General features: G+C 38.6%; 1 protein-coding gene across 5 annotated transcripts in view; it reads left to right on the top strand.

Annotated features, from left to right (window-relative positions):
• The window catches only part of KANSL1 (KAT8 regulatory NSL complex subunit 1), a 176702-nt gene that overhangs the window by 122208 nt on the left and 33612 nt on the right, over positions 1-20882 (top strand). For 4 of the 5 annotated variants that reach the window (XM_049637560.1, XM_049637563.1, XM_049637559.1 and 1 more), the window contains 2 exons: positions 3663-3804; positions 11827-11931. In XM_049637560.1, coding sequence (XP_049493517.1) covers positions 3663-3804; positions 11827-11931 — 247 coding nt within the window. The remainder of the gene's footprint in view (positions 1-3662; positions 3805-11826; positions 11932-20882) is intronic. The other variant, XM_049637562.1, reaches the window with a different exon arrangement.

Below are 20882 nucleotides of genomic sequence, written 5' to 3'. Positions count from 1 at the left end.
TTATTTTATTTTATTTTATTTTATTTTATTTTATTTTATTTTATTTTCTCTTCTCTTATTTTTAAAGTTTATTTATTTTTGAGAGAGAGACAGAGCATGAGTGGGGGAGGGGCAGATAGAGGGAGACACAGAATCAGAAGCAGGCTCCAGGCTCTAGGCTCTGAGCTGTCAGGAAAGAGCCCGACGCGGGGCTGGAACTCACAGACCGCAAGATCATGACCTGAGCCGAAGTCGGAAGCTTAACCAATTGAGCCACCCAGGCTCCCCTATTGCTGGTATTTTAAACACAAGATACTTTTTGGACATTTGGGGTAAGGTTTTCCATTTTTCATTAATTATGTTATAATACTGTGACAACTTCCTATTGAAAATCACTTCCAGTTCTAACCTGTCATATGACAAGTGTATTTGTAGAATGAAACCTGTTCATAATTTGGGAATTTCAGTATTCCCTTAATGCTGCCTATCTTTAATTTATTAGCCAATTTCCAAAAAATCTTACTAGGAGACTCAGTTTATTATTGATATTTAGGAAAATACCTATATAGCAGGTTTGTTAGTTTTGACCTTAGGAAAATTTAGAAGGGCTATTCCTTAATATCAAAAAAAAATAGTACTTATTCATCAAAGTTCTTATGAACTGAAATGTTTTAAGTAATTTTCTTTTCTTTTATATTCTCAGGCTTTCAAACAGATTTAAAAGTGTTTGGGTTTATTATCTCTCCTCCCCGCCCCGCCTTGACATCAGACAAGAAAGAAAAAAAAAAAAAAAGAAATCTTTTGGTTAAGATGTATCTAAATTCAGAAATAACAAATAGGTTTCATCTTTTCTGCCAATTTAGAGTGCTTGGTGTCCTGGAACACTGTCATGAGAAGCGTTATGAGCTAAGTTCAGGATCATTGGGAGAGACTGCCAGGATTCTTTGTCCACCAAGAGTGACTAAGGAGGAAGTGCTGTAAATTTGCCAAGAAGTCATTCTTTCTTTTGCTTTAACTTTCAACATTAGGGTTTTGTTTTGGCTAGCCACTGTCAGTTAAAATAAATTTGTGAATAAACTGGCATTAAATGGGTGTTGTGTTAGTTTTATTAATCACTTTTTGTCTTTGAATTGCTGTCTTTTACAATATTTGACTCCCCTTACACTTTGTTTTCTTGAAAGCTTAAGATTTGAAAAGAAGCCACAAGAACTGTACGGTTCCTTACACATAAGAGTGATGGAAGAAATGAGGTTTGAGGGGAGTTTATTTAGGAAAAGTAGTGTATGACTTACATTAGAAGTAGTAGCTGAGGAGGTTTTTGGAGTGGCCCAGTGGTGATATGGTACATGGGCATTTGGTGCTGTGGTAGCTTCAGGAATGAATGATTTGTAAAACCAAGAGATTTTGCCGGATAGGAAGGGGGTGAACCTTGTAGAGGAGTGAGAGTTCGAAAGTGGCTCTGCAGGTTAACTAGCCTTGCCTCTTAGAAAAGGGAGGACATTTTTATAGTTCAGGAATGATCCTCAAGTGGTTATACTTTACCTCTTGAGGTTCTTTCCTGAACTTGAGCTAGAATTAGACCTGCAGCCAACATTAATCCAGATAATTATACTTTTTAAAAAAGTATCTTTACATCACATACTGATTCCGTCAATATTAGGTACTATAAAATACCTTCTTTCTGAAAGAGAAATAATTGGATAATACTTTATGACAGTGATTGGCCTGAGTGGCTTATTTTGGACCATATAAAATAAAAGTTAGTAAAATACCATTGCTGTCCTTGGTCTTAATTATAATGGTGTAATTAAGAACTCGTTTCTGGGGCACCTAGGTGGCTCAGTTGGTTAAGCATCTGACTTCGGCTCAGGTCATGATCTCGCGGTTTGTGAGTTCAAGCCCCGCATCAGACTGTCTGCTGTCAACACAGAGCCTGCTTCAGTTCCTCTGTCCCTCCCCTGTGTGCTTGCTCTCTCTCTCAGAAAGAAATAGACATTAAAAAATAATAATAAAAAATAAAAGAATTAACTCATTTCTAACCCTACCATGGTTAGATGTATTCTTTTATTATTGACGTTATACTGTTTTTTTACCTCATTAGTAGACTTTGTGAAAGTTCACTTAATAGCCACTTAAAATTTTTAGTAATGAGCATGTATATCCTGACTGGAGGTGGGGCTATGGTCAGTGACTGCTGCTTTGTTGAAAAAGAATTTTGTGGAAGATTATTAAATATTTTGATTACAGAATATACCAGGTGCCATATACCTGCTTTAATATTTAAGGAATGTTAAAATGTTGTCATTTCTATCAGACTTTTTGTTTTTATTTTTATTGTGTTTTTTAAGTTTTTTATGTCTTAAAGTAATCTCTGCATCCAATATGGGGCTTGAACTCATGACACCAAGATCAAGAATGGCATGCTCTTCCAAGTGAGTCAGCCAGGTGTCCCAGACTTTTGTTTTTATTTTATTATTATTTTAAATGTTTATTTATTTGGGGGCTGGAGGACGAGAGAGAGAGAGAGAGGGAGAGAGAGAATCCCAAGCAGGTTCCATGCCCAGCACAGAGGCCATTGTGGGGCTCGATCTCACCACCGTGAGATAATGACCTGAGCAGAAATCAAGAGTTGGACACTTAACCAACTGAGCCACCCAGGTACGGGTACCCCTTGACTTTTTTATTTTTTAATTTTTTTAAATGTTTATGGGGGGGGGGGCTGTGCAGAGAGAGAGACACAGAATCCAAAGCAGGCTCCAGCCTCTATGCTACCAGCACAGAGCCCAATGTGGGGCTCGAACCCACAAACCGTGAGATCATGACCTGAACCGAAGTCAGGCACTTAACTGACTGAGGCACCCCTGTTTTTAAAGAAGAATCAATTATTACATTATAGGTCAAGCTAAAATCTGACTTCTCCATTCCCCTTCTCAGGACCCTAATCCTCAATTGTTGAGTGTCAGTTCTATGCATGTTTTTGTACTTACTGTTTATGTATTGGCAACAGTTCTTATTTTATGTTTATTCTTTTTTAGTTTTCTTACAGTTTTTCCATTCCATATTGTTGAGATTTAGTCATGTTGATAGATACAATAATTAATAAAAATAAACAGTATTCCATTAAATTCTTTTACTGTTCTAAAGATCTTTTGTGTATGGCATTAGCATTTGTTGGTGTTGTGAATAGTGCTTTTTAAAAAAAATGAATATTTTCTACATGTCGGCACATAGCGGCACTTCAAGTTTTTGTATGATGATCTGAACAGTTTTAATTGTTACATTCTAAGAATTCTTAGCTTTAATAATATGCGGTGTCTTTTGGATTTGCTGTGTAGATAATCTTTATTGTTTATATGTCTTATGTTAAAGTAGAAAATACTTCGCTGTCTCCTGAGAAATCTGAGAATATTTCTCTCTCTTCTCTGAAATTTATGCAGGATCAGGATACTAGAAGACAGTTTCAACTAGTTAATTTGGGAAATATCTATATGTGAAGTGCCCTCCGTGTGTGTCTTCACACACACACACACACACACACACACACACACACACACACAGTCTTGGTTTTTCTTGGTACTAGAGTCAGTTGGTATACGGGCCTTTAGATGTTAAAACCCTCCCCGTCCCATTTGCTGTAAATCTTACTGTTACTTTTGGATTTCACTCAGTTTCTTTCCTTTTAGGAGGCGCAGGTCAGAGTGGAGATGGGCTGCAGACCGAGCAGCTATTGTCAGCCGCTGGAACTGGCTTCAGGCTCATGTTTCTGACTTGGAATATCGAATTCGGCAGCAAACAGATATTTATAAGCAGATACGTGCTAATAAGGTAAGAGATAAATGTCTGGTCTTTTTCAGACCAGTTAAAAACTACCATTATCCCTTTTTTCCCATCCCTCAATAACTCTTAGCTGTGTCAAAGAGCATGGTTTAATGTGATCTGCTGTAGTGGTTTAATTTGTTTAAGGGCCTGATGTTGTTTAGTATAGCGCAGACAACACTGTTAGTTAATGTTAAATTGAACATGTGTTTGGAACAAAACAGTTCCTATATTTGGGCTAATAGGAAACATAAGAAAAAGACTATATAATGTAAGCCATTGATGTAACTCATATTTGTTACATTTATGGAAAAGCGATGATGACCTAGGATTTCATCTTGGTTTTTTCCTTTGATGCACTTCTGTTTTACCACTAAGCTTCCCTTGCTTTCTTGAGGAAAAATAGGGTTTTTTATGAAAGATTGTTCCAGGGAAATGAGACATTGGTGTTTGGGATTTTGGTTTTTCTGTGTCCTCCTATCTGCAGAGTCCTGATTCTTACCATAGAACTTTTCTCTTTGATAGTGACATTCTTCTTAAAAATCAACTTAGAAAAAAGTCCCTTAGTCAGTTTGGGTTTGACTGAGGGATAAATGTGCATGGAAAAGCCATCCGTTTAGCACACAGGTGAGTGCCTACTGTGTACGAGGCACTGATCTCATTACAAGGGGTCACAGGGATAAATAAAAATCCTCCTTTCATGGATTTTACATTCTTACAAGATTTTGGTTTTTCTGTGTCCTCCTATCTGCAGAGTCCTGATTCTTCTCATAGAACTTTTATCTTGGATAGTGACACTGGTAGTTTTGTGGTAGTTGAGCCAGTCTCCATGACTGGACTCTGGTCTAAATGTAGAGTCGACTGTTCCTAAAATAAGTGTCGCAACACTTTTTGTCCCTCCTTGGTGCTGGTCAAAGCCTCCAGAGAACTGCTGTACTGTGGACTGTATGCATTAAATTAACTAGTAGGCCAAAAGTTAAAGAGTAACCAGCTGACAAGATACAGTGATGAGTTTGAAGTAAAAGTCTGCGGCCTCCCACACACGTCATCCAAGTTTGTATTCCAGAAATCCCCCTGGAGTGCTCTTCTTGTTGTTTTTTGGGGGGAAACATTTTAAGGACTACATTCTGTTACCTTATTTTGGTGGCGGTTTTAATTACGCCTGTTATTAAAATTATAGGAGCACCTGGGTGGCTCTGTCGGTTGAGCGTCTGACTTCAGCTCAGGTCATGATCTCACGGTCTGTGGGTTCGAGCCCCACGTTGGGCTCTGTGCTGACAACTCGGAGCCTGGAGCCTGCTTCAGATTCTGTGTCTCCCTCTCTCTCTGCTCCTCCCCTGCTCGTGCTCTGTTTCTCTCTCTCTCAAAAATAAATAAACATTAAAAAAATTTTTTTTAATTATATTATAAAGCATACCATAATAAATATTTTTAGCTAAATCACATCATGGGTACTTTTATGTTCAGTTTTAGGAAACTTTCAAAAGTGATAGGTATTTCTAAATATCTGGAAAGTATTCTGGGGTTTTGTACATATATTGACTATCCAGAAGTTTCATTATTCACAATATAATGTATTAAAGAAATGCCAGGCTTGGACTTGATAATCTTTGGTTCTCGTGCTCTCTGCTACCATATAGCTATATAAGGTTGGGAAGAAAAGCCACTGAACCTTTCTGATCCTCAGTTTTCATGGTCTGTAAAATAAGGCATTCATGATTATATTTTCTTGCTCTGCAGTCTGAATACACAATGCTACAAAATTGTGACAGGAAGAGTAAAAGTTGAATGATGATCCTAATAAATAATATGTCCTAATAAGTAATATTTCAAGAAAATTGACAATTTTATTAAATATCTTTATTTATACAATGTCTGTTTAAAACAAATGTATTAGTTTCTTGGGACTGCTGTAGCAAAGCACAAATCGAGCAGTAAACTTAAAACAACACAAATGTATTTTCTCACAGTTTTGCAGGCTAGAATTCTGAGATCAAGGCGTCAGGAAGGCCATGCTCCCTCTGAAGAGTCTAAGGAAGGAGCCTTCCTTGCCTCTTCCTAAGCTTCTGGTGATTGCTGGCGTTTCTTGGTGTTCCTGCATTCATAGCTGCGTCATTCCACTTTCCTCCTCGGTCCTCACGTGGCTGTCTTCTCTCTGTGTGTCTGTGTCCACACTTCCCTTTTAAAAGAACACCAGTCATATTGGGATTTAGGGCCCACACTAAAGGGTTCATTTTAACCCAATTATATCTACAAAGACCCTATTTCCAAATAAGGACACATTTTTAGGTTCTGGGTTATATAAATTTTGGGGGGCTACTGTTCAAGCCTATATGACATATAAGCAATGAAATTTACCCCGAAGATAAAGTAACAGGCATTTAGTCTTCATATCACTATAATAATAGAAGTTGTTGGGCATTTACTATGTGCCAGGCACTGTGCTAAGCATTTTACTGTTACTTACAAATTTAAAGGTGTACCAGTGGAGGGTCAGAGAGGTTATCAGTTTGTTCATAGTCAAGTGAACATGTAATCACACAGCTGAGATGTGAGCATCTGTTGCTCAAGTTGGCAGTTGCTTCAAGTGCTCGGCTACTTTTTGAGTTATTAAAATGGGAGGTTTTTAACTGCCTGTGTTTTAGTAAAGTGGATTGATGTTTCCATTTCCCATCCTGCTCCAAGATTTGCCAGGATTGCCTGGGTAGTACAGACCTTTTCATGAGATGAATCCAGGTTTGGTGGTCAATTGTAGGTTGTCTTAGGTTGGGGAATTAGGGGGTGAGGCTTTTTCTTTCTAAAGATTTTCTTTCTAGCATGTTAACATTAATTTTCTTACAGTAACATATTCCAAAAAAGAAAGCATTTGAAAACTACCACTAGTTGACTACCAATTTCTCTTCTGTTAGAAGTTAAGTGTTAACTTCCAGATTGAGAGAGTCTTGAGAGTTTCTTTGGTAGTCATGATTTCCTTTTGCTTTTTGGAGAAAAGATAGTGTTTAGGAGTTCCTCTGTACTCTGCTACTTACTCCCACCATCCCCGCCCTTAATTTGAGAGGTGGCCGGGGAGGGACAGAGGGAGAGACCAAGAGAATCCGAAGCAGGCTCCAGGCTCAGGTCAGAGCCTGGTGCAGGACTCTATCCCATGACCCTGGGATCCTGACCTGAGCCAAATTCAAGAGTCGGATGCCCAGCCAACTGAGCCACCCAGGCTCCCCAACTATTGTATTTTAATTTTCATATTCAGTGAGCTTGTTTTGTTTTGTTTTGTTATTTTAAAACTCCCATGCCTTAGAGTGAGAAAGGAAAACAATGTATGTACCTGGAGTGTGTACTGTATACGGGTATCTTCATGTATATTAAATGCACAGAGCAAATCTTACAGCTTACAAGCTTGTAAGAGGCAGAGCTAAATTTGAACCTGGAGCAGTTTTTCTGAGTCCAGAACATTTTCTGTCTAATTTCATTAAAATTTCATACCTGCTACATAAAACCGAGGGGGAAAAGCACAGGGGCCAGATGGGTTCTGTTGCTGAAGGAGACTTTCTTTCTCGTAGCACAGTCTTCAACATCTGTGTCTAATACAAAACATATCATTTTTCTTTTATCTCTTCCTTGACTGATCTGTGAAATTACATAGCAGCTGCTAACTAAAAATGGACATATTATTGGGAATGAGAGGTGGAAGAGCATTGAAGCTTCTGGATAGAAAAGGAGCTGAATGGAATAGCAGAAGCCTAGAAATACACCATTGTCTTCAAAAGTGATGTTAAGCAGTTTATCTTCCCATCTCAGTGGGGTTATAAGGCATTGTGGACAGCTGGGTCTTGCCTGGGTGGTAGCCCAGGATGGTTCTTGTGGAGCTGATGTATTAGTGAGGTCGCTGCTTTATCTTAAGATGGGTAAGGGACATTGACCTACTCAGAATGAAAAAGGGAGCAAGTAGGTGAAATTACATCTTAATTCTGTATTATAAGTTAAGAAGTGATGTTTTTTAATCTTGTACTTTGACTCCTTCTGTTATACAAAATTGGTGAAAGAGAAGCAATTAACCCAAGTCTACAACTTTAAGTTTTTTCTGTTCTTCCCTTTTTGCTTGCTTTCTTTTGCCCTGTTTTGTCATCAGGCTTAGCATAATTCCTTCTACCATTCCTTCCTTTTTAAATTCTGGTACATATTAATTTTTTTCTTCCTTTTTTTGACACACATGACAGCTTTGCATTTCCACAGAGAAATAACTTATAAGGCTACGTTAAGACTGCGTGCAACTCTAACCCATCCCAATTCCTTTCATCCTTATATAGGAGTTTGCTAGGCCTGGGCAGCTTGGGCATGACCCTGGTTCTGACTCGGGGAGCAGTGAAGAAGGATGGGGAGACTCTCCTGGTCTTTTTACCTTGGCCTCTGCCAGTTTGCTCTGTCTATTGTAGAGTGCAATAATAGCACTGAGGTGCCCACTCCCATTTAATCCTTACACTGTCCCTCTGTTTTTAGCATTTAACATCTTCTAATGTACTGCATAAAATTGACTTACTTGTTTGTTCATTGTCTGTCTTCCCCAGTATTAGAATGTAAGCATTTTATGGGATGGGTTCAGGTGGTGTGGGGGTGGAAGGATAGGTCTCTCCTTTCCTGTATCCCCAGCAACTAACGAATGTAGATAAATGGGTAATTGATGGCTTGATTTGAATGAATAAAAGAACAACAGTAGTTTAACCCAGCCATTAGCCTTAGTTCTGCCATGGATTGGCCTGTTGACATGACCTTCAACCTGCATCCTCTCTGGGTCTGTAAAATGATGGGGAATAAATGGGCCCTACGAGGTCTCATAAAGTCTCAGGAGAATATCCTTGTTGTCTCTCAGAGAGGTGTTTATTTTAAGAAATTAGGGTTTAAGGAAAAAGTTTTCTCTTTGGAAAATATTGGCTGTTATTCCTGACTTAACCTTCTCACCTAAAAAAATTGAGGGAGTAACTTTATACCTGGTAATTGGATTATTTAGGCTTCTGGCTATAATTAATATAAACTTCATATTTTCCTATTCAAAGAAAAAACCTTTTAACCTAAAACTCAAAAAATAATTGTTACATATGTCCATTCTTGGTGTATGACTCTGCTAGGGAATATGGGATTCAGATATATATGTATTTTGTCTAAGTCTTTAAGAGCTTAACATTAGTTAATAAGCAACAAATTGGGGCACCTGGGTGGCTCAGTCACTTGAGCGTCTGACTCTTGATTTCCGCTTAGGTCGTGATCTCACTATACGTGAGATCAAGCCCCACATAGGGTTTCTGCGCTGACATAGCGAAGCCTGCTTGGGATTATCCCTCTTCCCTTCCGCCACTAACACTCTCTCTCACTCTCTCAAAATAAACTGAAACAATAACAACAAATTGAGGCAACAATAAATAAAATGAATATTTTGACCTAAGGTTCTGCTCTGGAAATGAGATTCAGATACAGAGAACGTAAGACAATCACAATACTTTAGGACCTCTGGTAATGTGGATAGAGCAAGTAGGGCTCAGTTAACTAGGGACATTTTCTTGGAGATGGGATTTGGATCTGACAAGGTCTTTGAAAGGATGAATGACAGGGGTACTTGGGTGGCTCAGTTGGTTAAGCATCCAACATCAGCTCCGTCATGATCTCGTGGCTTGTGAGCTTGAGCCCCTTGTTGGGCTCTCTGCTGACAGCTCAGAGCCTGGAGCCTGCTTCGGATTCTGTTCTCCCCCTCTCTCTGCTCCTCCCCCATTCGCTCTCTGTCTCTCTCAAAAATAAACAAAAAAAAGGATGAATGACATTTTGGATAGATAAATATTTTTTAAAGGCCAGAACCAGTATGAACAAAGGACATAAGAACAGGTAGTATTGTAATCTTTAATTGCATTTATTTACCTTGTAACTGTATTGTAATAACCCCCACCTCTCAGTGATAACAACTTCATATACATTCAAACATTTTCTGGGGGATAGAGATTGGCATAATTGTAACCAGGGCTCTTAAGCAGGGAAGATGTTGAATGCAGTATTTTGAGAATGGAATAGTGTGCAAGATAGCTTTCTCTTGCAAATAGTTTATGAAATGTGTTCTATGCTTATGATTGAGACAAAGTACTTCGCGGCAGAAATTCTTATAGCTAGAATAACTTCATTTTGAAGTCTAGGGCACATGTTTCTTGCTTATTATTAGTTAATGACCTTTCTCCCCTTTTCTGAGGAGTTTCCACTTCACTTTCTACATAGGCGGGTCATAGTCTTATTCCAGGATAGGTAAATGCTGTTTCTCTTGCCTTTGGGCGGGGCCAGGAGGGTGTTGTAACACTTACTTTTCATATTTATTTTTTAAATTGTGGGGTGTGTTTTTTGGTGTGTGTGTGTGTGTGTGTGTGTGTGTGTGTGTGTGTGTGTTTGGACTGAGGTAGAATTCCATTGTCCTTTCTTATTTATTTTTGAGAGAGCAAGAGACAGAGCACAAGCTGGGGAGGGGCAGACACACACACACACACACACACACACGCACGCACACACACACACGCACGCATGCACACACACACTCCAAAGCAGGCTCCAGGCTCTGAGCTGTCGGCACAGAACCCGACTTGGGGCTCAAACCCACAGACCGTGAGATCATGACCTGAACCAAAGTTGGACGCTTAACCGACTGAGCCACTCAGGTGCCCCCATTGTCCTTTCTTAATGTCAGCCCTCCCCCTACCCCATTTCATCTCTTTGCATCCCCTATTTCATAGAGATTTTTGAGTTAGACAGGAAAGGGATCCATCCCTTGGATGGATCATGTGGTTCATTGGCCTATAAGAGCTTGTGTCATAATGGCTAGGGAGCTCAAATCGATAGTCAAAATCTCTAGGCCCTAAGATCTATATTTTAGAATGTTTACTGGGGGCCCTGCTGCTGAGTCAAGACTGATCAACTCTAGTGTGTTTCAACTTAGAACTTGCTTTTAGGATTTACCAGTGGAGTTTTTTAAAACTGTAGAATACCCATCCCTAACCCCAGGGACTCTGAGTAGATTTGATGATGAAACTGGGCAAGTATTAGCTTGATGAGTTTCCCCAGGTGATTCTAATACAAAATTACCTTTAAGAGATACTTATCAGTCAGCTCTCCTTATTTTCTGGATCAGAGAAGGAGAACCAAAGACTTAAAGCCCTTGTTACTTTCATCTCAGTCTTTCTATTACACAGTATCAGAACTTGATTTTGGTTACCTCTATTTGAGTTCATGGGGAGATTCATGTGTGTGGCTTTTTGTTTGTTTTTCACAGCAAGCTCATTTCTGCCTTTACCAAGCTGGGCCCTTGCTGACTATGGATAGGATTTGTGGAGTCGTTTTAAATTTCTTTTTACATTTTTTATTTCCTGGGATGAACATAAGATCTGATTTTGAAATTGTGGAGCAGGAACCCAATCTGGGGTGATTTTTATGCATATGAGAAACAGGTGCCTTTGGAACAGTTTTTTGTTTTTTAAGTTCTTGGTTTGTAATATAGGGACTGGACCGTTCACCTTTGTAGAAGTTTTGGCTGCTCAAAGAGTTGGCTTACTTATCATTTATATTTGTAGCACTTACGGTAATGCTTAAGCCACATCTGTGATCAGGTTAACTAGAAAATTACATTGCTGCTGTTCTTATAGTATAGTCTAGTTAATAATACAGTGTAAAAGTACCATGTTTTGATAAAGATTCCAGATCTGAAAGATGTGAATAAAAAGATGCTAAAGGTAACAAGCTATGTAGGTCACAGCATTCAGGTGGAGAAAAGGGGAAGTTTGGGTCTGACTTAGGCCTTACTCATTGCTACTTACTGCTAGGCTTTTTGTTGAAATAACTCTTGGGAAAGTAAAGCTGCTCGTAGTGCATTTTGTTTCAGAACCCTAGGAGAAGAAGGGAAGAGGCCTCTGCTAAACCAGTCCCCTGTCCCTAACCCTTGTCGTAGTAACTCCTTCATTAAATCGGTGACTTATAATACCACTCACTTATGCTGCTTTTCTCTCTGTCCTGCAGGGGTTGATAGTTCTTGGGGAGGCACCTCCCCCGGAGCATACACCAACAGACTTATTTCTTCCACTTAGTTCTGAGGTGAAGACGGATCATGGGAATGATAAATTGGTAAGTGTAAAAGACAGAAAAGGGGAGATGAGTGAGAATTCAGGGGGTAGCATCAGTACACAGTTCATTCTCTATAGCAGGTATCCTGGCATTGGCTGAAGGAAGAGGACTGTATCCCCTTTTATCACTTTTGACATTTCAGGGTCTGAATTCCTGAGTAGAGCAGCACAGGTCCCCTCCTGCAGCTGTGTAGTTGACCTTGAATTTAAAAGCAGTTCTAACTCAAGACATTACAGCTAGAGCAAGTAAGGCATCATGGAGTATTACTGAGAATCGGGAGAGCACGTGGCTCTGATACCTTTGAAGAGTAAAGACAACCTTTCTGAGAAGGCCACTATAAGATGAAAAGGTGGGACTAGAGGTTTAACTCACAAGGATGTTGAAAGTGCTCTGAGTTACCCCCTTTAGTTCTGTAATGAGGATAAAGCTGTCGTTTTCTGTAATGTTCTATATCCTTAGAGCCTAGCTCAGGTCTCCCTCTTCCATGGTTTCTTCCTTTATTTCTATTTCTCTCAACATCCAAATTAATTTCTTTAATTTCTGAATCCCCAAGAGCACTTTTTTATTTGTTTCTTTCACTTTTCCCTCCCCTCTTGCCCCAGAAGCTCTTTGGCTTTTATGAATATTAGTATTTCTTGATTTAAGTCATTTGTTAGAAACTCCAAAGTCCCGTGACAGTAGTGTGTTTGGTAGGCTAGAGTGTTGGCTTTTGAAATCGTGCGTTAAACCAGCTAGTCTCTTTGCGTCTGCACATCAATAATTTTTTTTCCAAAATGGAACTATTTGTTGCCTTTTTTTTTTTTTTTTAATTCCTCCTTCCCTTCAAGAAAACATTTGAAGACTTGTGGTGTAAAAATAATTACATCAGAGGCATTTGTTTTGTTGTGTTGTTCATTTTTGCATTTTCACTTCTGAAAAAAGCCAAAGCAAATTTTTCAACGGTCAAAATACAGTTTTAAGAAGTTAGACAAAATTCTAAAGAAAAATACAGTGTAACTTACTGATGACAGAATGATGAGTGCTAGAATAAGATTACTCAGGAGCCTACAAAACTTCTAATACCCTGTAAGAATAATAAAGCCATTACCTTTGGAGTCATGTTCTCAACTAAACACAGACCAATTTTAACTCCTCAGTGTTCTGAAAATAGACATCCAACTTAAGGCATCTAAGCCCTAATCCAGTGTAAATAAATAGTAATACAAAGTTAAGTAATTCATCGAGAGTCCTGTGACCCTTTAGTGGACTTGTTAGATGATGTTCAAGTGTTAATACTGAAAGGACTTTCATCTTTTTGCCTTATTTCCAACCTGAATGAGTGTTTTTTGATGGACGCAATATATAATCTGCTTTGGTTGTGGGCGTTGTACAGATATTGCAGAAACTAAGTGATTTGGGAGACTGGATGCACGAGTGAGCGTTTTTTGAGCCATGGAGACAAGCAGGAAATGTTCCCTGAGATGGAGTGAGTTTTGTTTTTCTGCCACAGAGTAGAGTACTGAGGTAGAAGAAGGGAGGAACTCCTAGAAAAATGCCCCTTAACGCAAACAGACTTCAATCTGACTTCTTACTAAAGGCAGTTTGAAAGGTAAGAGTAGGCAGAAGAGAGAAACCAAAGGGCCTCTGGCTTTGCGTCTGCAGGTGCTGATAAAGTCAACTGCTGCACTAATAAATTCTGATATGAAATAAAAAGCCTTCTGAACAAAAAAGGGTGTGTTCCTGGAAAGGGGGATTGTCTAAAGCTATTGAGAGTTCTCCCATGTTCTAAAACATGCCCTTTCCTTCTTTCTCCTCCCACTCTCTTGAATAATTAGTAGTCCCCTTTCCCCCAATTAAGAATTAAACAGTGAATAGAGCTAACTTGGAACCTATGCCTGTTACTAGGTAGGAAGAACACAGTTAAAAATTACCAAAGAAAGTCAACAAAATTTCTGACAAAATATTCTCACAGGGCCTCCTCTGTCCCGTTGGTACAGGGTTTTTAGGACTCAACTAGATAGCCACCATCTCCTTAGCTTTCATATTGTCAGAGGATGGAGGTCATAGCTGCCAAGTAGCTAGAAACTGAGGGAGGAAATAGTGGCAGAGAGGGACTCATGGGGGCGGAGGGCTTTGTCCCACATTCTGTGTAAGTAACTCTCACGTCCTTCAGCTGACTTAACCCCTGATCCACAGAGTTCCGTAGAGTTTAGATAAGAGTCAAGTAGAAAGCAGCAGTTGGTAGGCTGAAAGAGCAGAGTAAGAGAATGTAGTCAGTGCCCGCTGCAGCAAAGAACAGAATTTGGAGTTTGAATTCCAGCAAGACTTGATAAATACCTTCGACTAGGGCCTTATACTGAAACCAAAGAAGACTCATGATTTAGGAGTTAAAGACTTTCCCAGGACTAAGGAACTCACCCACCATAGGATTAAGAAATCCCAAATAAACCCTGATAGGTTTCTGTGAAAACCTGAAACTAGTTACACAAAATCAAGGTTCATTTGATTTGTAACCAATTAGAAATTTGCCTACTAGAGCAGAAATCAACATGCTTCTGGGAAATTTAACTGAATTCAGAGTAACATATCATATACAATAAACAGGAAACTGTGTTCGTTATCATGCGAGAAGATAATAGAAACTGATCCTGAAATGGCTCATAGTAGAATTAAATAGAAATATGTTTGAAGGAGTCCCTGGGTGGCTCAGTCAGTTAAGCCTCTGACTTCGGCGCAGGTCATGATCTCACGTTTTGTGGGTTCAAGCCTCACATGGGGCTCTGCACTCACACAGCACAGAGCCTGCTTCAGATCCTGTCTCCCTCTCTCTGTCCCTCCCCAACTCACTCTCTCTCTCTCTCTCTCTCTCTCTCTCTCAAATAAAAACATTTAATAAAACAGAAATATATTTGAAGATTTAAAGTAAAAGGTAGCAAAAACATGGGGAAATATCAGCAAAGAGGTGAAAACTAAAAAAAAAATCACGTGGAACTTGTAGAACATAAATTGTGGAATTGAAAAGTACAGTATCCGAGTAAAAAATTTACTGGTATACTAAACAGATTGAAAACTTACACAAGAAGGGATCCGTGCACATAACAGATCAGTGGGAATTATCCAACCAGAAGACAGAAAAACTGAACATAGAGCTGCTCAGAGATGAACATAGTGCTGGGGAAACAGTAAGTGTGTATAATTCGAGTTCCAGAGGAGGTAGGGGAGGCTGGAGCTGAGGAAATAATGACTGGATATTCAAATGAAAAAAATTTACAGATTGAAGAAACTCCAAAAATAGTAAGCAGGAGAAATACAACATGGTGAAAATGAATGCTGAAGAAAATCTTGCAAGTAGCCAGAGGGACAAAAGATGCATTCCATATAAGTGAACATTGGTAATGTTTGGTGACTTCTTTTCTGAAACAGTGGAGGACAGAAAATAGTGGAATGGGATCATTAAAATAGGGAGTGGTGCCAAAAAAAGTCTTTAAAAATAAAGGCGAAATAAAGTCATTTTTAGATGAAATTGAGAAAAATCTGTTGGCAGAGTATGTGCACTGAAAGAAATGTTAGAGAACTTTCTTTAGGATGAAGGTGAATAATACCAGTTGGAAACTCAGATCAATGGGGAAGAAAAGCAGGGGAAGATCTACTTTATGAAGAGTAAGCATAAGAAATCTACTGTGTGTGTATTAATATTAGCAAAATAGTTTTTAAGACAGGAATACCAGAGATACAGACAATTCTCAGACAGTTACCAGAGATAAAGAAGGACATTTTAGATAATGGGGTCATTTCACCAAGGAGACAGAAGAGTCATAAAGGTGGATGCCTCAAATACATGGAGCATAAAACATATGCAAATTAAAGGGATAGACAAATCCATAATTATATTTCAAAATTTTCACACTTGTAACTCAGTAATTGACAGAATTACTAAACAACAAATGTGAGTGTAAAAGATGCTGACAACACTGCCAACTTGACCTGACTGATGTTCATAGAACTCTACCTCCCCCCGCCACCCTCCCCAACACCCACACTTCCCTTCTTGTGCAAAGTAGAAATAATACTGCAGGTCCAGATCCCCTTATCTGCATCTCCAAACTCCAAAGATCTGTGAGAAGCAGAAGTGGTTCTCCCTAAGGTCTCCATCAGGTCATTTGTTGACAAAATTTGACCTGAAGTGATACTTGATGAGACTTTACATTCTTAATTATGCACACCTTTTGAAGCAGAAATATTAATGTATTTGATTTTTTAAAATTAAAGGACTATTTTGGGGGGGCAGCATTTTAAGGTTGATAGCAAAATTGAGCAGAAGATAGATTTCTTAATATACCCCCTGCCCCAGCATGGCACGCCTGCTTCGGGTAGTCTCCGTTGTCAGTATCCCCCACCAGAGTGGTGTGTTTGTTACAGTTGATGAGCCTGCAGTGACATATCACAGTCACCCAAGGTCCATAGTTTACATTACAATTCACTCTTTGGGTTCACACACTCTTTGGCTTTGGATTTATATTTAATTTTGAAGCACTTACCCAGAACATACAATGTGTGACTTTTTAAAAGTCTCTATAAATTTCCATAACACATCTGCCCTCAAGGACCTTAGGTAGGAGTGGCTCTGTTTCTGCACCTCTTTGGAGTTGTTGATAATTAAGTATTGAGGAAGTACAATGTGCTTCTAACAGTGTTTGGTCCATAATAAACGCTTGGTAAAAAGCTTGCTGTTCCAGGCTGTGCTGTGTGTCTAGGAAACACCTATTAGCATAACCAGGTATCTTCCCTTGAGGGCTGCATGGTGGGACAACAGACCTGTAACCGAGGAGTCTGGGGGGCAAGAATTCTCACTTCTAAGGGAGGTCGGGAAAGGTAACAGAGAAGGAGATACTGTATTTGCACTAAGTCCTTGTGCATTTGCTGAAGGATGGTATTGAGAGTGAGTTTTGACAGGGTGCTGCATGTAGGATATGAAAGAGGTTTGAGAGAGCCTGGTGTGATAGTGGAACTACAGATACTTTTCTTTGATGGACTGTTGGATGATGGGGCCAATTCATGATGGATTTTGTATTTATCTTAGTGAACTGTATACTTTATCCTGTAGGTGACAGGAAGCTGTAGATTGATGCCACATTTGGGTATGAATGAAATTTGCTTTATTAATGCTGGATAAACTTTTCTTCATTCTTTTTTTAAACTTAAAAAAAAAGATTTTAAACTTACAGAAAAGTTACAAAAGTAGCCCACAGTCTCCACATGTCCTTTACCCAGCTTCCCATAGTGTTGTTAACTTGAACTACCATTGTACAAAGACCAAAACCTGGAATTAACATTGATAGAGTACTATTCAGATTTTATTCAAATTTCACTTGTTTCCTCACTAGTGTTTTTGGCAGGGGGAGCAGGAGGAGAGGGTCCACAATCATAACTGCATTTAGTTGTCCTGTCTCTTTAAATCTCGTCGTAGTCTATGATTGTTCCTCAGTCTTTGTCGTCTTTCATGGCCTTAATACAGAAATACTGGTCTGTTATTTTGTGTAATATTCCCTCAGTTAGAGTCACCTGACGTTTTCTCATTATTAGAGCTTGCGCATTTGTAAGGAACACCGCAGAAGTGCTACTGTGCCCTTCTCAGTGCACCATATTGGGGGGTACATGATGTTGGTTGGTGATACCTTTTTTCACTTGGTTGAGGTGGTGCCTCCCAGCCTTCCCCACTGTTAAGTCAGTATGTTTCCCTTTGTAATGAATGTATCTCCTAGGGAGTTACTATGCAATATTCTGTTGCTCATTATACTTTATTCCACAATTTTATCATCCACCAGTGGGTTTTGCCCACAACAGTTATTACTGTGGTGTTTACTAAATGGTGATTTTTCTGTTTTCTACATTTGTTAATTGGAATTCTGTTAGGAAGAGCTGTCTTTTCTCCCTCATTTATTTAGGTATTTATTCCATCATTCAGTAATGTTTATCTCAGAATAAGTTCATTTCATTTTATGGATTATAATCTGTTCCTATTTATGATTCATTCATGCTCCACTTGTCTCAATTTTTGGTACCAGGCCTCTTTCATATTGTTTCCTGTGTCTTTTCAGCATGCTCCCCTCAGTTATTGAGTATTCACTTTCAGGCACCAGAAGACATTCTGAACTCATCCTGTATTTTACCTGCTCCAGCCTGGTTCTTTTTATTGGACAACAGTGTTTAGAAACCAAGATCTGAGTACTAGTTGTGCTCATTGCTACTTGGTGTCATTGCTTCTGGGACTTCCCAACAGTCAAAGCTGGGAAACACACATGTGTGCTAAAGCATGCATGCATACACATGTATCAGCGTTTGTTTACCCATTTGTATATACGTTAAAAACTATAAGTGCATATTAATACCAGTCCAACACCACAGCCTTCCTCATTGATACTCATTTTTATCACATAAAGTAGTTTCATAGTTGCCATCTCATATCCTTGTGAGAAATGTATTTATTAAACAGAGTACAATATTGTGTACAATGTCTTTGCCCTATAATACACAGTCAAAATACTATTTCCTGAAGTTATACTTAGTTTTTTTTTCCTCATCCTTTTAGTGTGATATGTAATTGTTTTGTAATGTAGTTAGGTTTTTGTTACCTCTTTATAGAGTTATTTTAATACTGGTATTCCATGTTTTCTCTCCCAACACAATAATTGATCTTTATTATTATTTTTGAGTATGTGAAGCATTACTATAGTTCTAAGAATCCAAGCTGTACAAAAGACCATCATTCCCACTGCCTTGTTCCCATTTTCCCATTCTTTCCATCCTGTTCCCACTTCCTTTAGGTGGCCATTTTCATTAGTTTTTGGATTACCTTTCTTTTGTGCAAATGAGCAGGTAACAAGTATATTTTCTTATATACCTGTTTTTCTTCCAGGAAAGGTAATTACTGGGTGAATATTTGAAATTGAAGTTCTCTTGTTTGTTTTAGCAAAATATTGCTTCTGTGGCTTTTGACAGATGACTTCATTATTTGTTTGTTTCAATTTGTAAAAATAAGCCTTGTTCTTTTACCCTTTCCTTCCTTCGTGGAGTGATAGTGATAAGTCAGAGGATAAATGCTTTCTCAGAAGAAAGGCATGCTAAACATGTAAACTATTGCTATTTCTTTTTAAACAGTTCAAGGTATTATCTTCCTACCATTGGTTAAGCAAGAACAACTTCTTTTTTTGTTGTTGTTTGTTTGAAGTTTTGCAGTCACCAGGTTTAATGAATAGTGCATTGGCCCAACAAGGGTTTTGAGATAGAGAATAGAGGGGTAGATACTGGCTGGGGAATATTTGCTCTACCATATATATTTTTTTAATGACTAATTAGAACTATTAAGATAAATTGGACTGTGGATAAATAAGTTGAATAATAAGAATTTATGACTGCTTTTGCAATTACTTTATTTCTTTAGATTCCAGCTGCCTGTTTTCAGTGGTGTAGGTAAATATAAATCTTAGGCATTATGCTGGTTGAAATTTTTCAAAGTAAGTAAGTCTTGGGCGCCATGCTGGCTCTGTCGGAAGAGCGTGTGACTCTTAATTTCAGGGTCGTGAGTTCGAGCCCCACGTTGAGTGTAGAGGTAACATACTTATATCCATACATATATACAATACAAACATATATATATATATACACACACGTACATGTATAAAATACAGACTTAAAAAATAATTCAAAATTATTTTCATACAATTGTATGTATTTTAACCTCAGTATAGAGGCATAGGAAAGTGAGGCACATAATAGTCCCATTTTATATATGCAGAAATGGAAGCCTAGCTAACTAACTTGATGGAAGTGGAATTTTCAGAAGGTTCCGCTCCCTATTTAGCACAATTTCCTGGCCATGTTGCTAGTTCGTGGAAATGACTGGTACACTGTTTACGGGCCAGCAATATTTTGGTGATTTTAAGCAAGATTATGTTGAGTATCATTGGGATGAGCTTGAAACATGAGGTAATTCATATAAAGTAAAAAAGTAATTTATTTTGATCCAGGAATAAAAGTTGAATTCTTTTCCATATACCTAGCCCTTTCAGTCAGGGAAGAAGTCACTTCTAACCTTCCTTGCTACTTTTAACTCCCAAAAGGTCACCCCCTGAACCTCTGCTTTTGGGAGAAGGGAAATTAACAGAAATTCTCTACTACTGCAGCTTTTCTGCTCTCTTCTTTCTGGCTGTGGGATGCATGTACCACATAAAATTCAAGAGAAGCTCAGTAATAACTCCTGCTTTCTGGATAGGAGAGCCTTTAAATTCTTTGATCCTTTTTACAGTTTCTCGTTGGAAAACAGATATGAGTCATGTGTTAGTTTCCTGAAAATACGAATGATGTAAACCACTGCAGTAGTAGTGATCAAGCTTAAATTAGTATGTGGGTTTAATGTTTGTAAAGTGTTTATTAACGTATCTCCACTCTCTGTCTTTGCAGCCTTTTGGACTGCAGGATAGAGAATGTTTACTTTTACTTAAGGCGGTGTGAAGATATTTAAGAAGCTTTAAGTAAATTTATGTGTGTTGTGAGCTGTGGGGTTTTCTTTTTCCAGATGGAATGCTGTTGGAGGATGGGGTTAATATTTTAAGCGCTTTACATTTGGGAATGAATGATGAACCTAGTTGCCCCAGTGCCCTGCTTTTGGATTTCAGTGTGATTATAGAATATCCCACGGTCCTCTGATTATTCAGTGCCTGCTTGTGTGATTGGGACTGGAACCTAGGCACATTTCCCTCTGTGAGGTTCATGCTCTTGACTGCTTGCTGTGTGCTGCCTTATCTGTGACAAACATTTCTGTGCTAAATCATGTTTTCTCTGTTGCCTTCAGTTTTAATTTGGGGACTGAATTGCCCCCAAATCAGTAAAATTCACACTGAAGATTTATGGCATTTAAGTATGTATATGTATATGTATATGTATATGTATATGTATATGTATATGTATATGTA

This window comes from Panthera uncia, chromosome E1, assembly GCF_023721935.1.
Source record: "Panthera uncia isolate 11264 chromosome E1, Puncia_PCG_1.0, whole genome shotgun sequence".
NCBI classification, from domain to species: domain Eukaryota; kingdom Metazoa; phylum Chordata; class Mammalia; order Carnivora; family Felidae; genus Panthera; species Panthera uncia.
The sequence above is the reverse complement of the archived record's forward strand: the minus strand, read 5'-3'. Positions and strand labels throughout refer to the sequence as shown.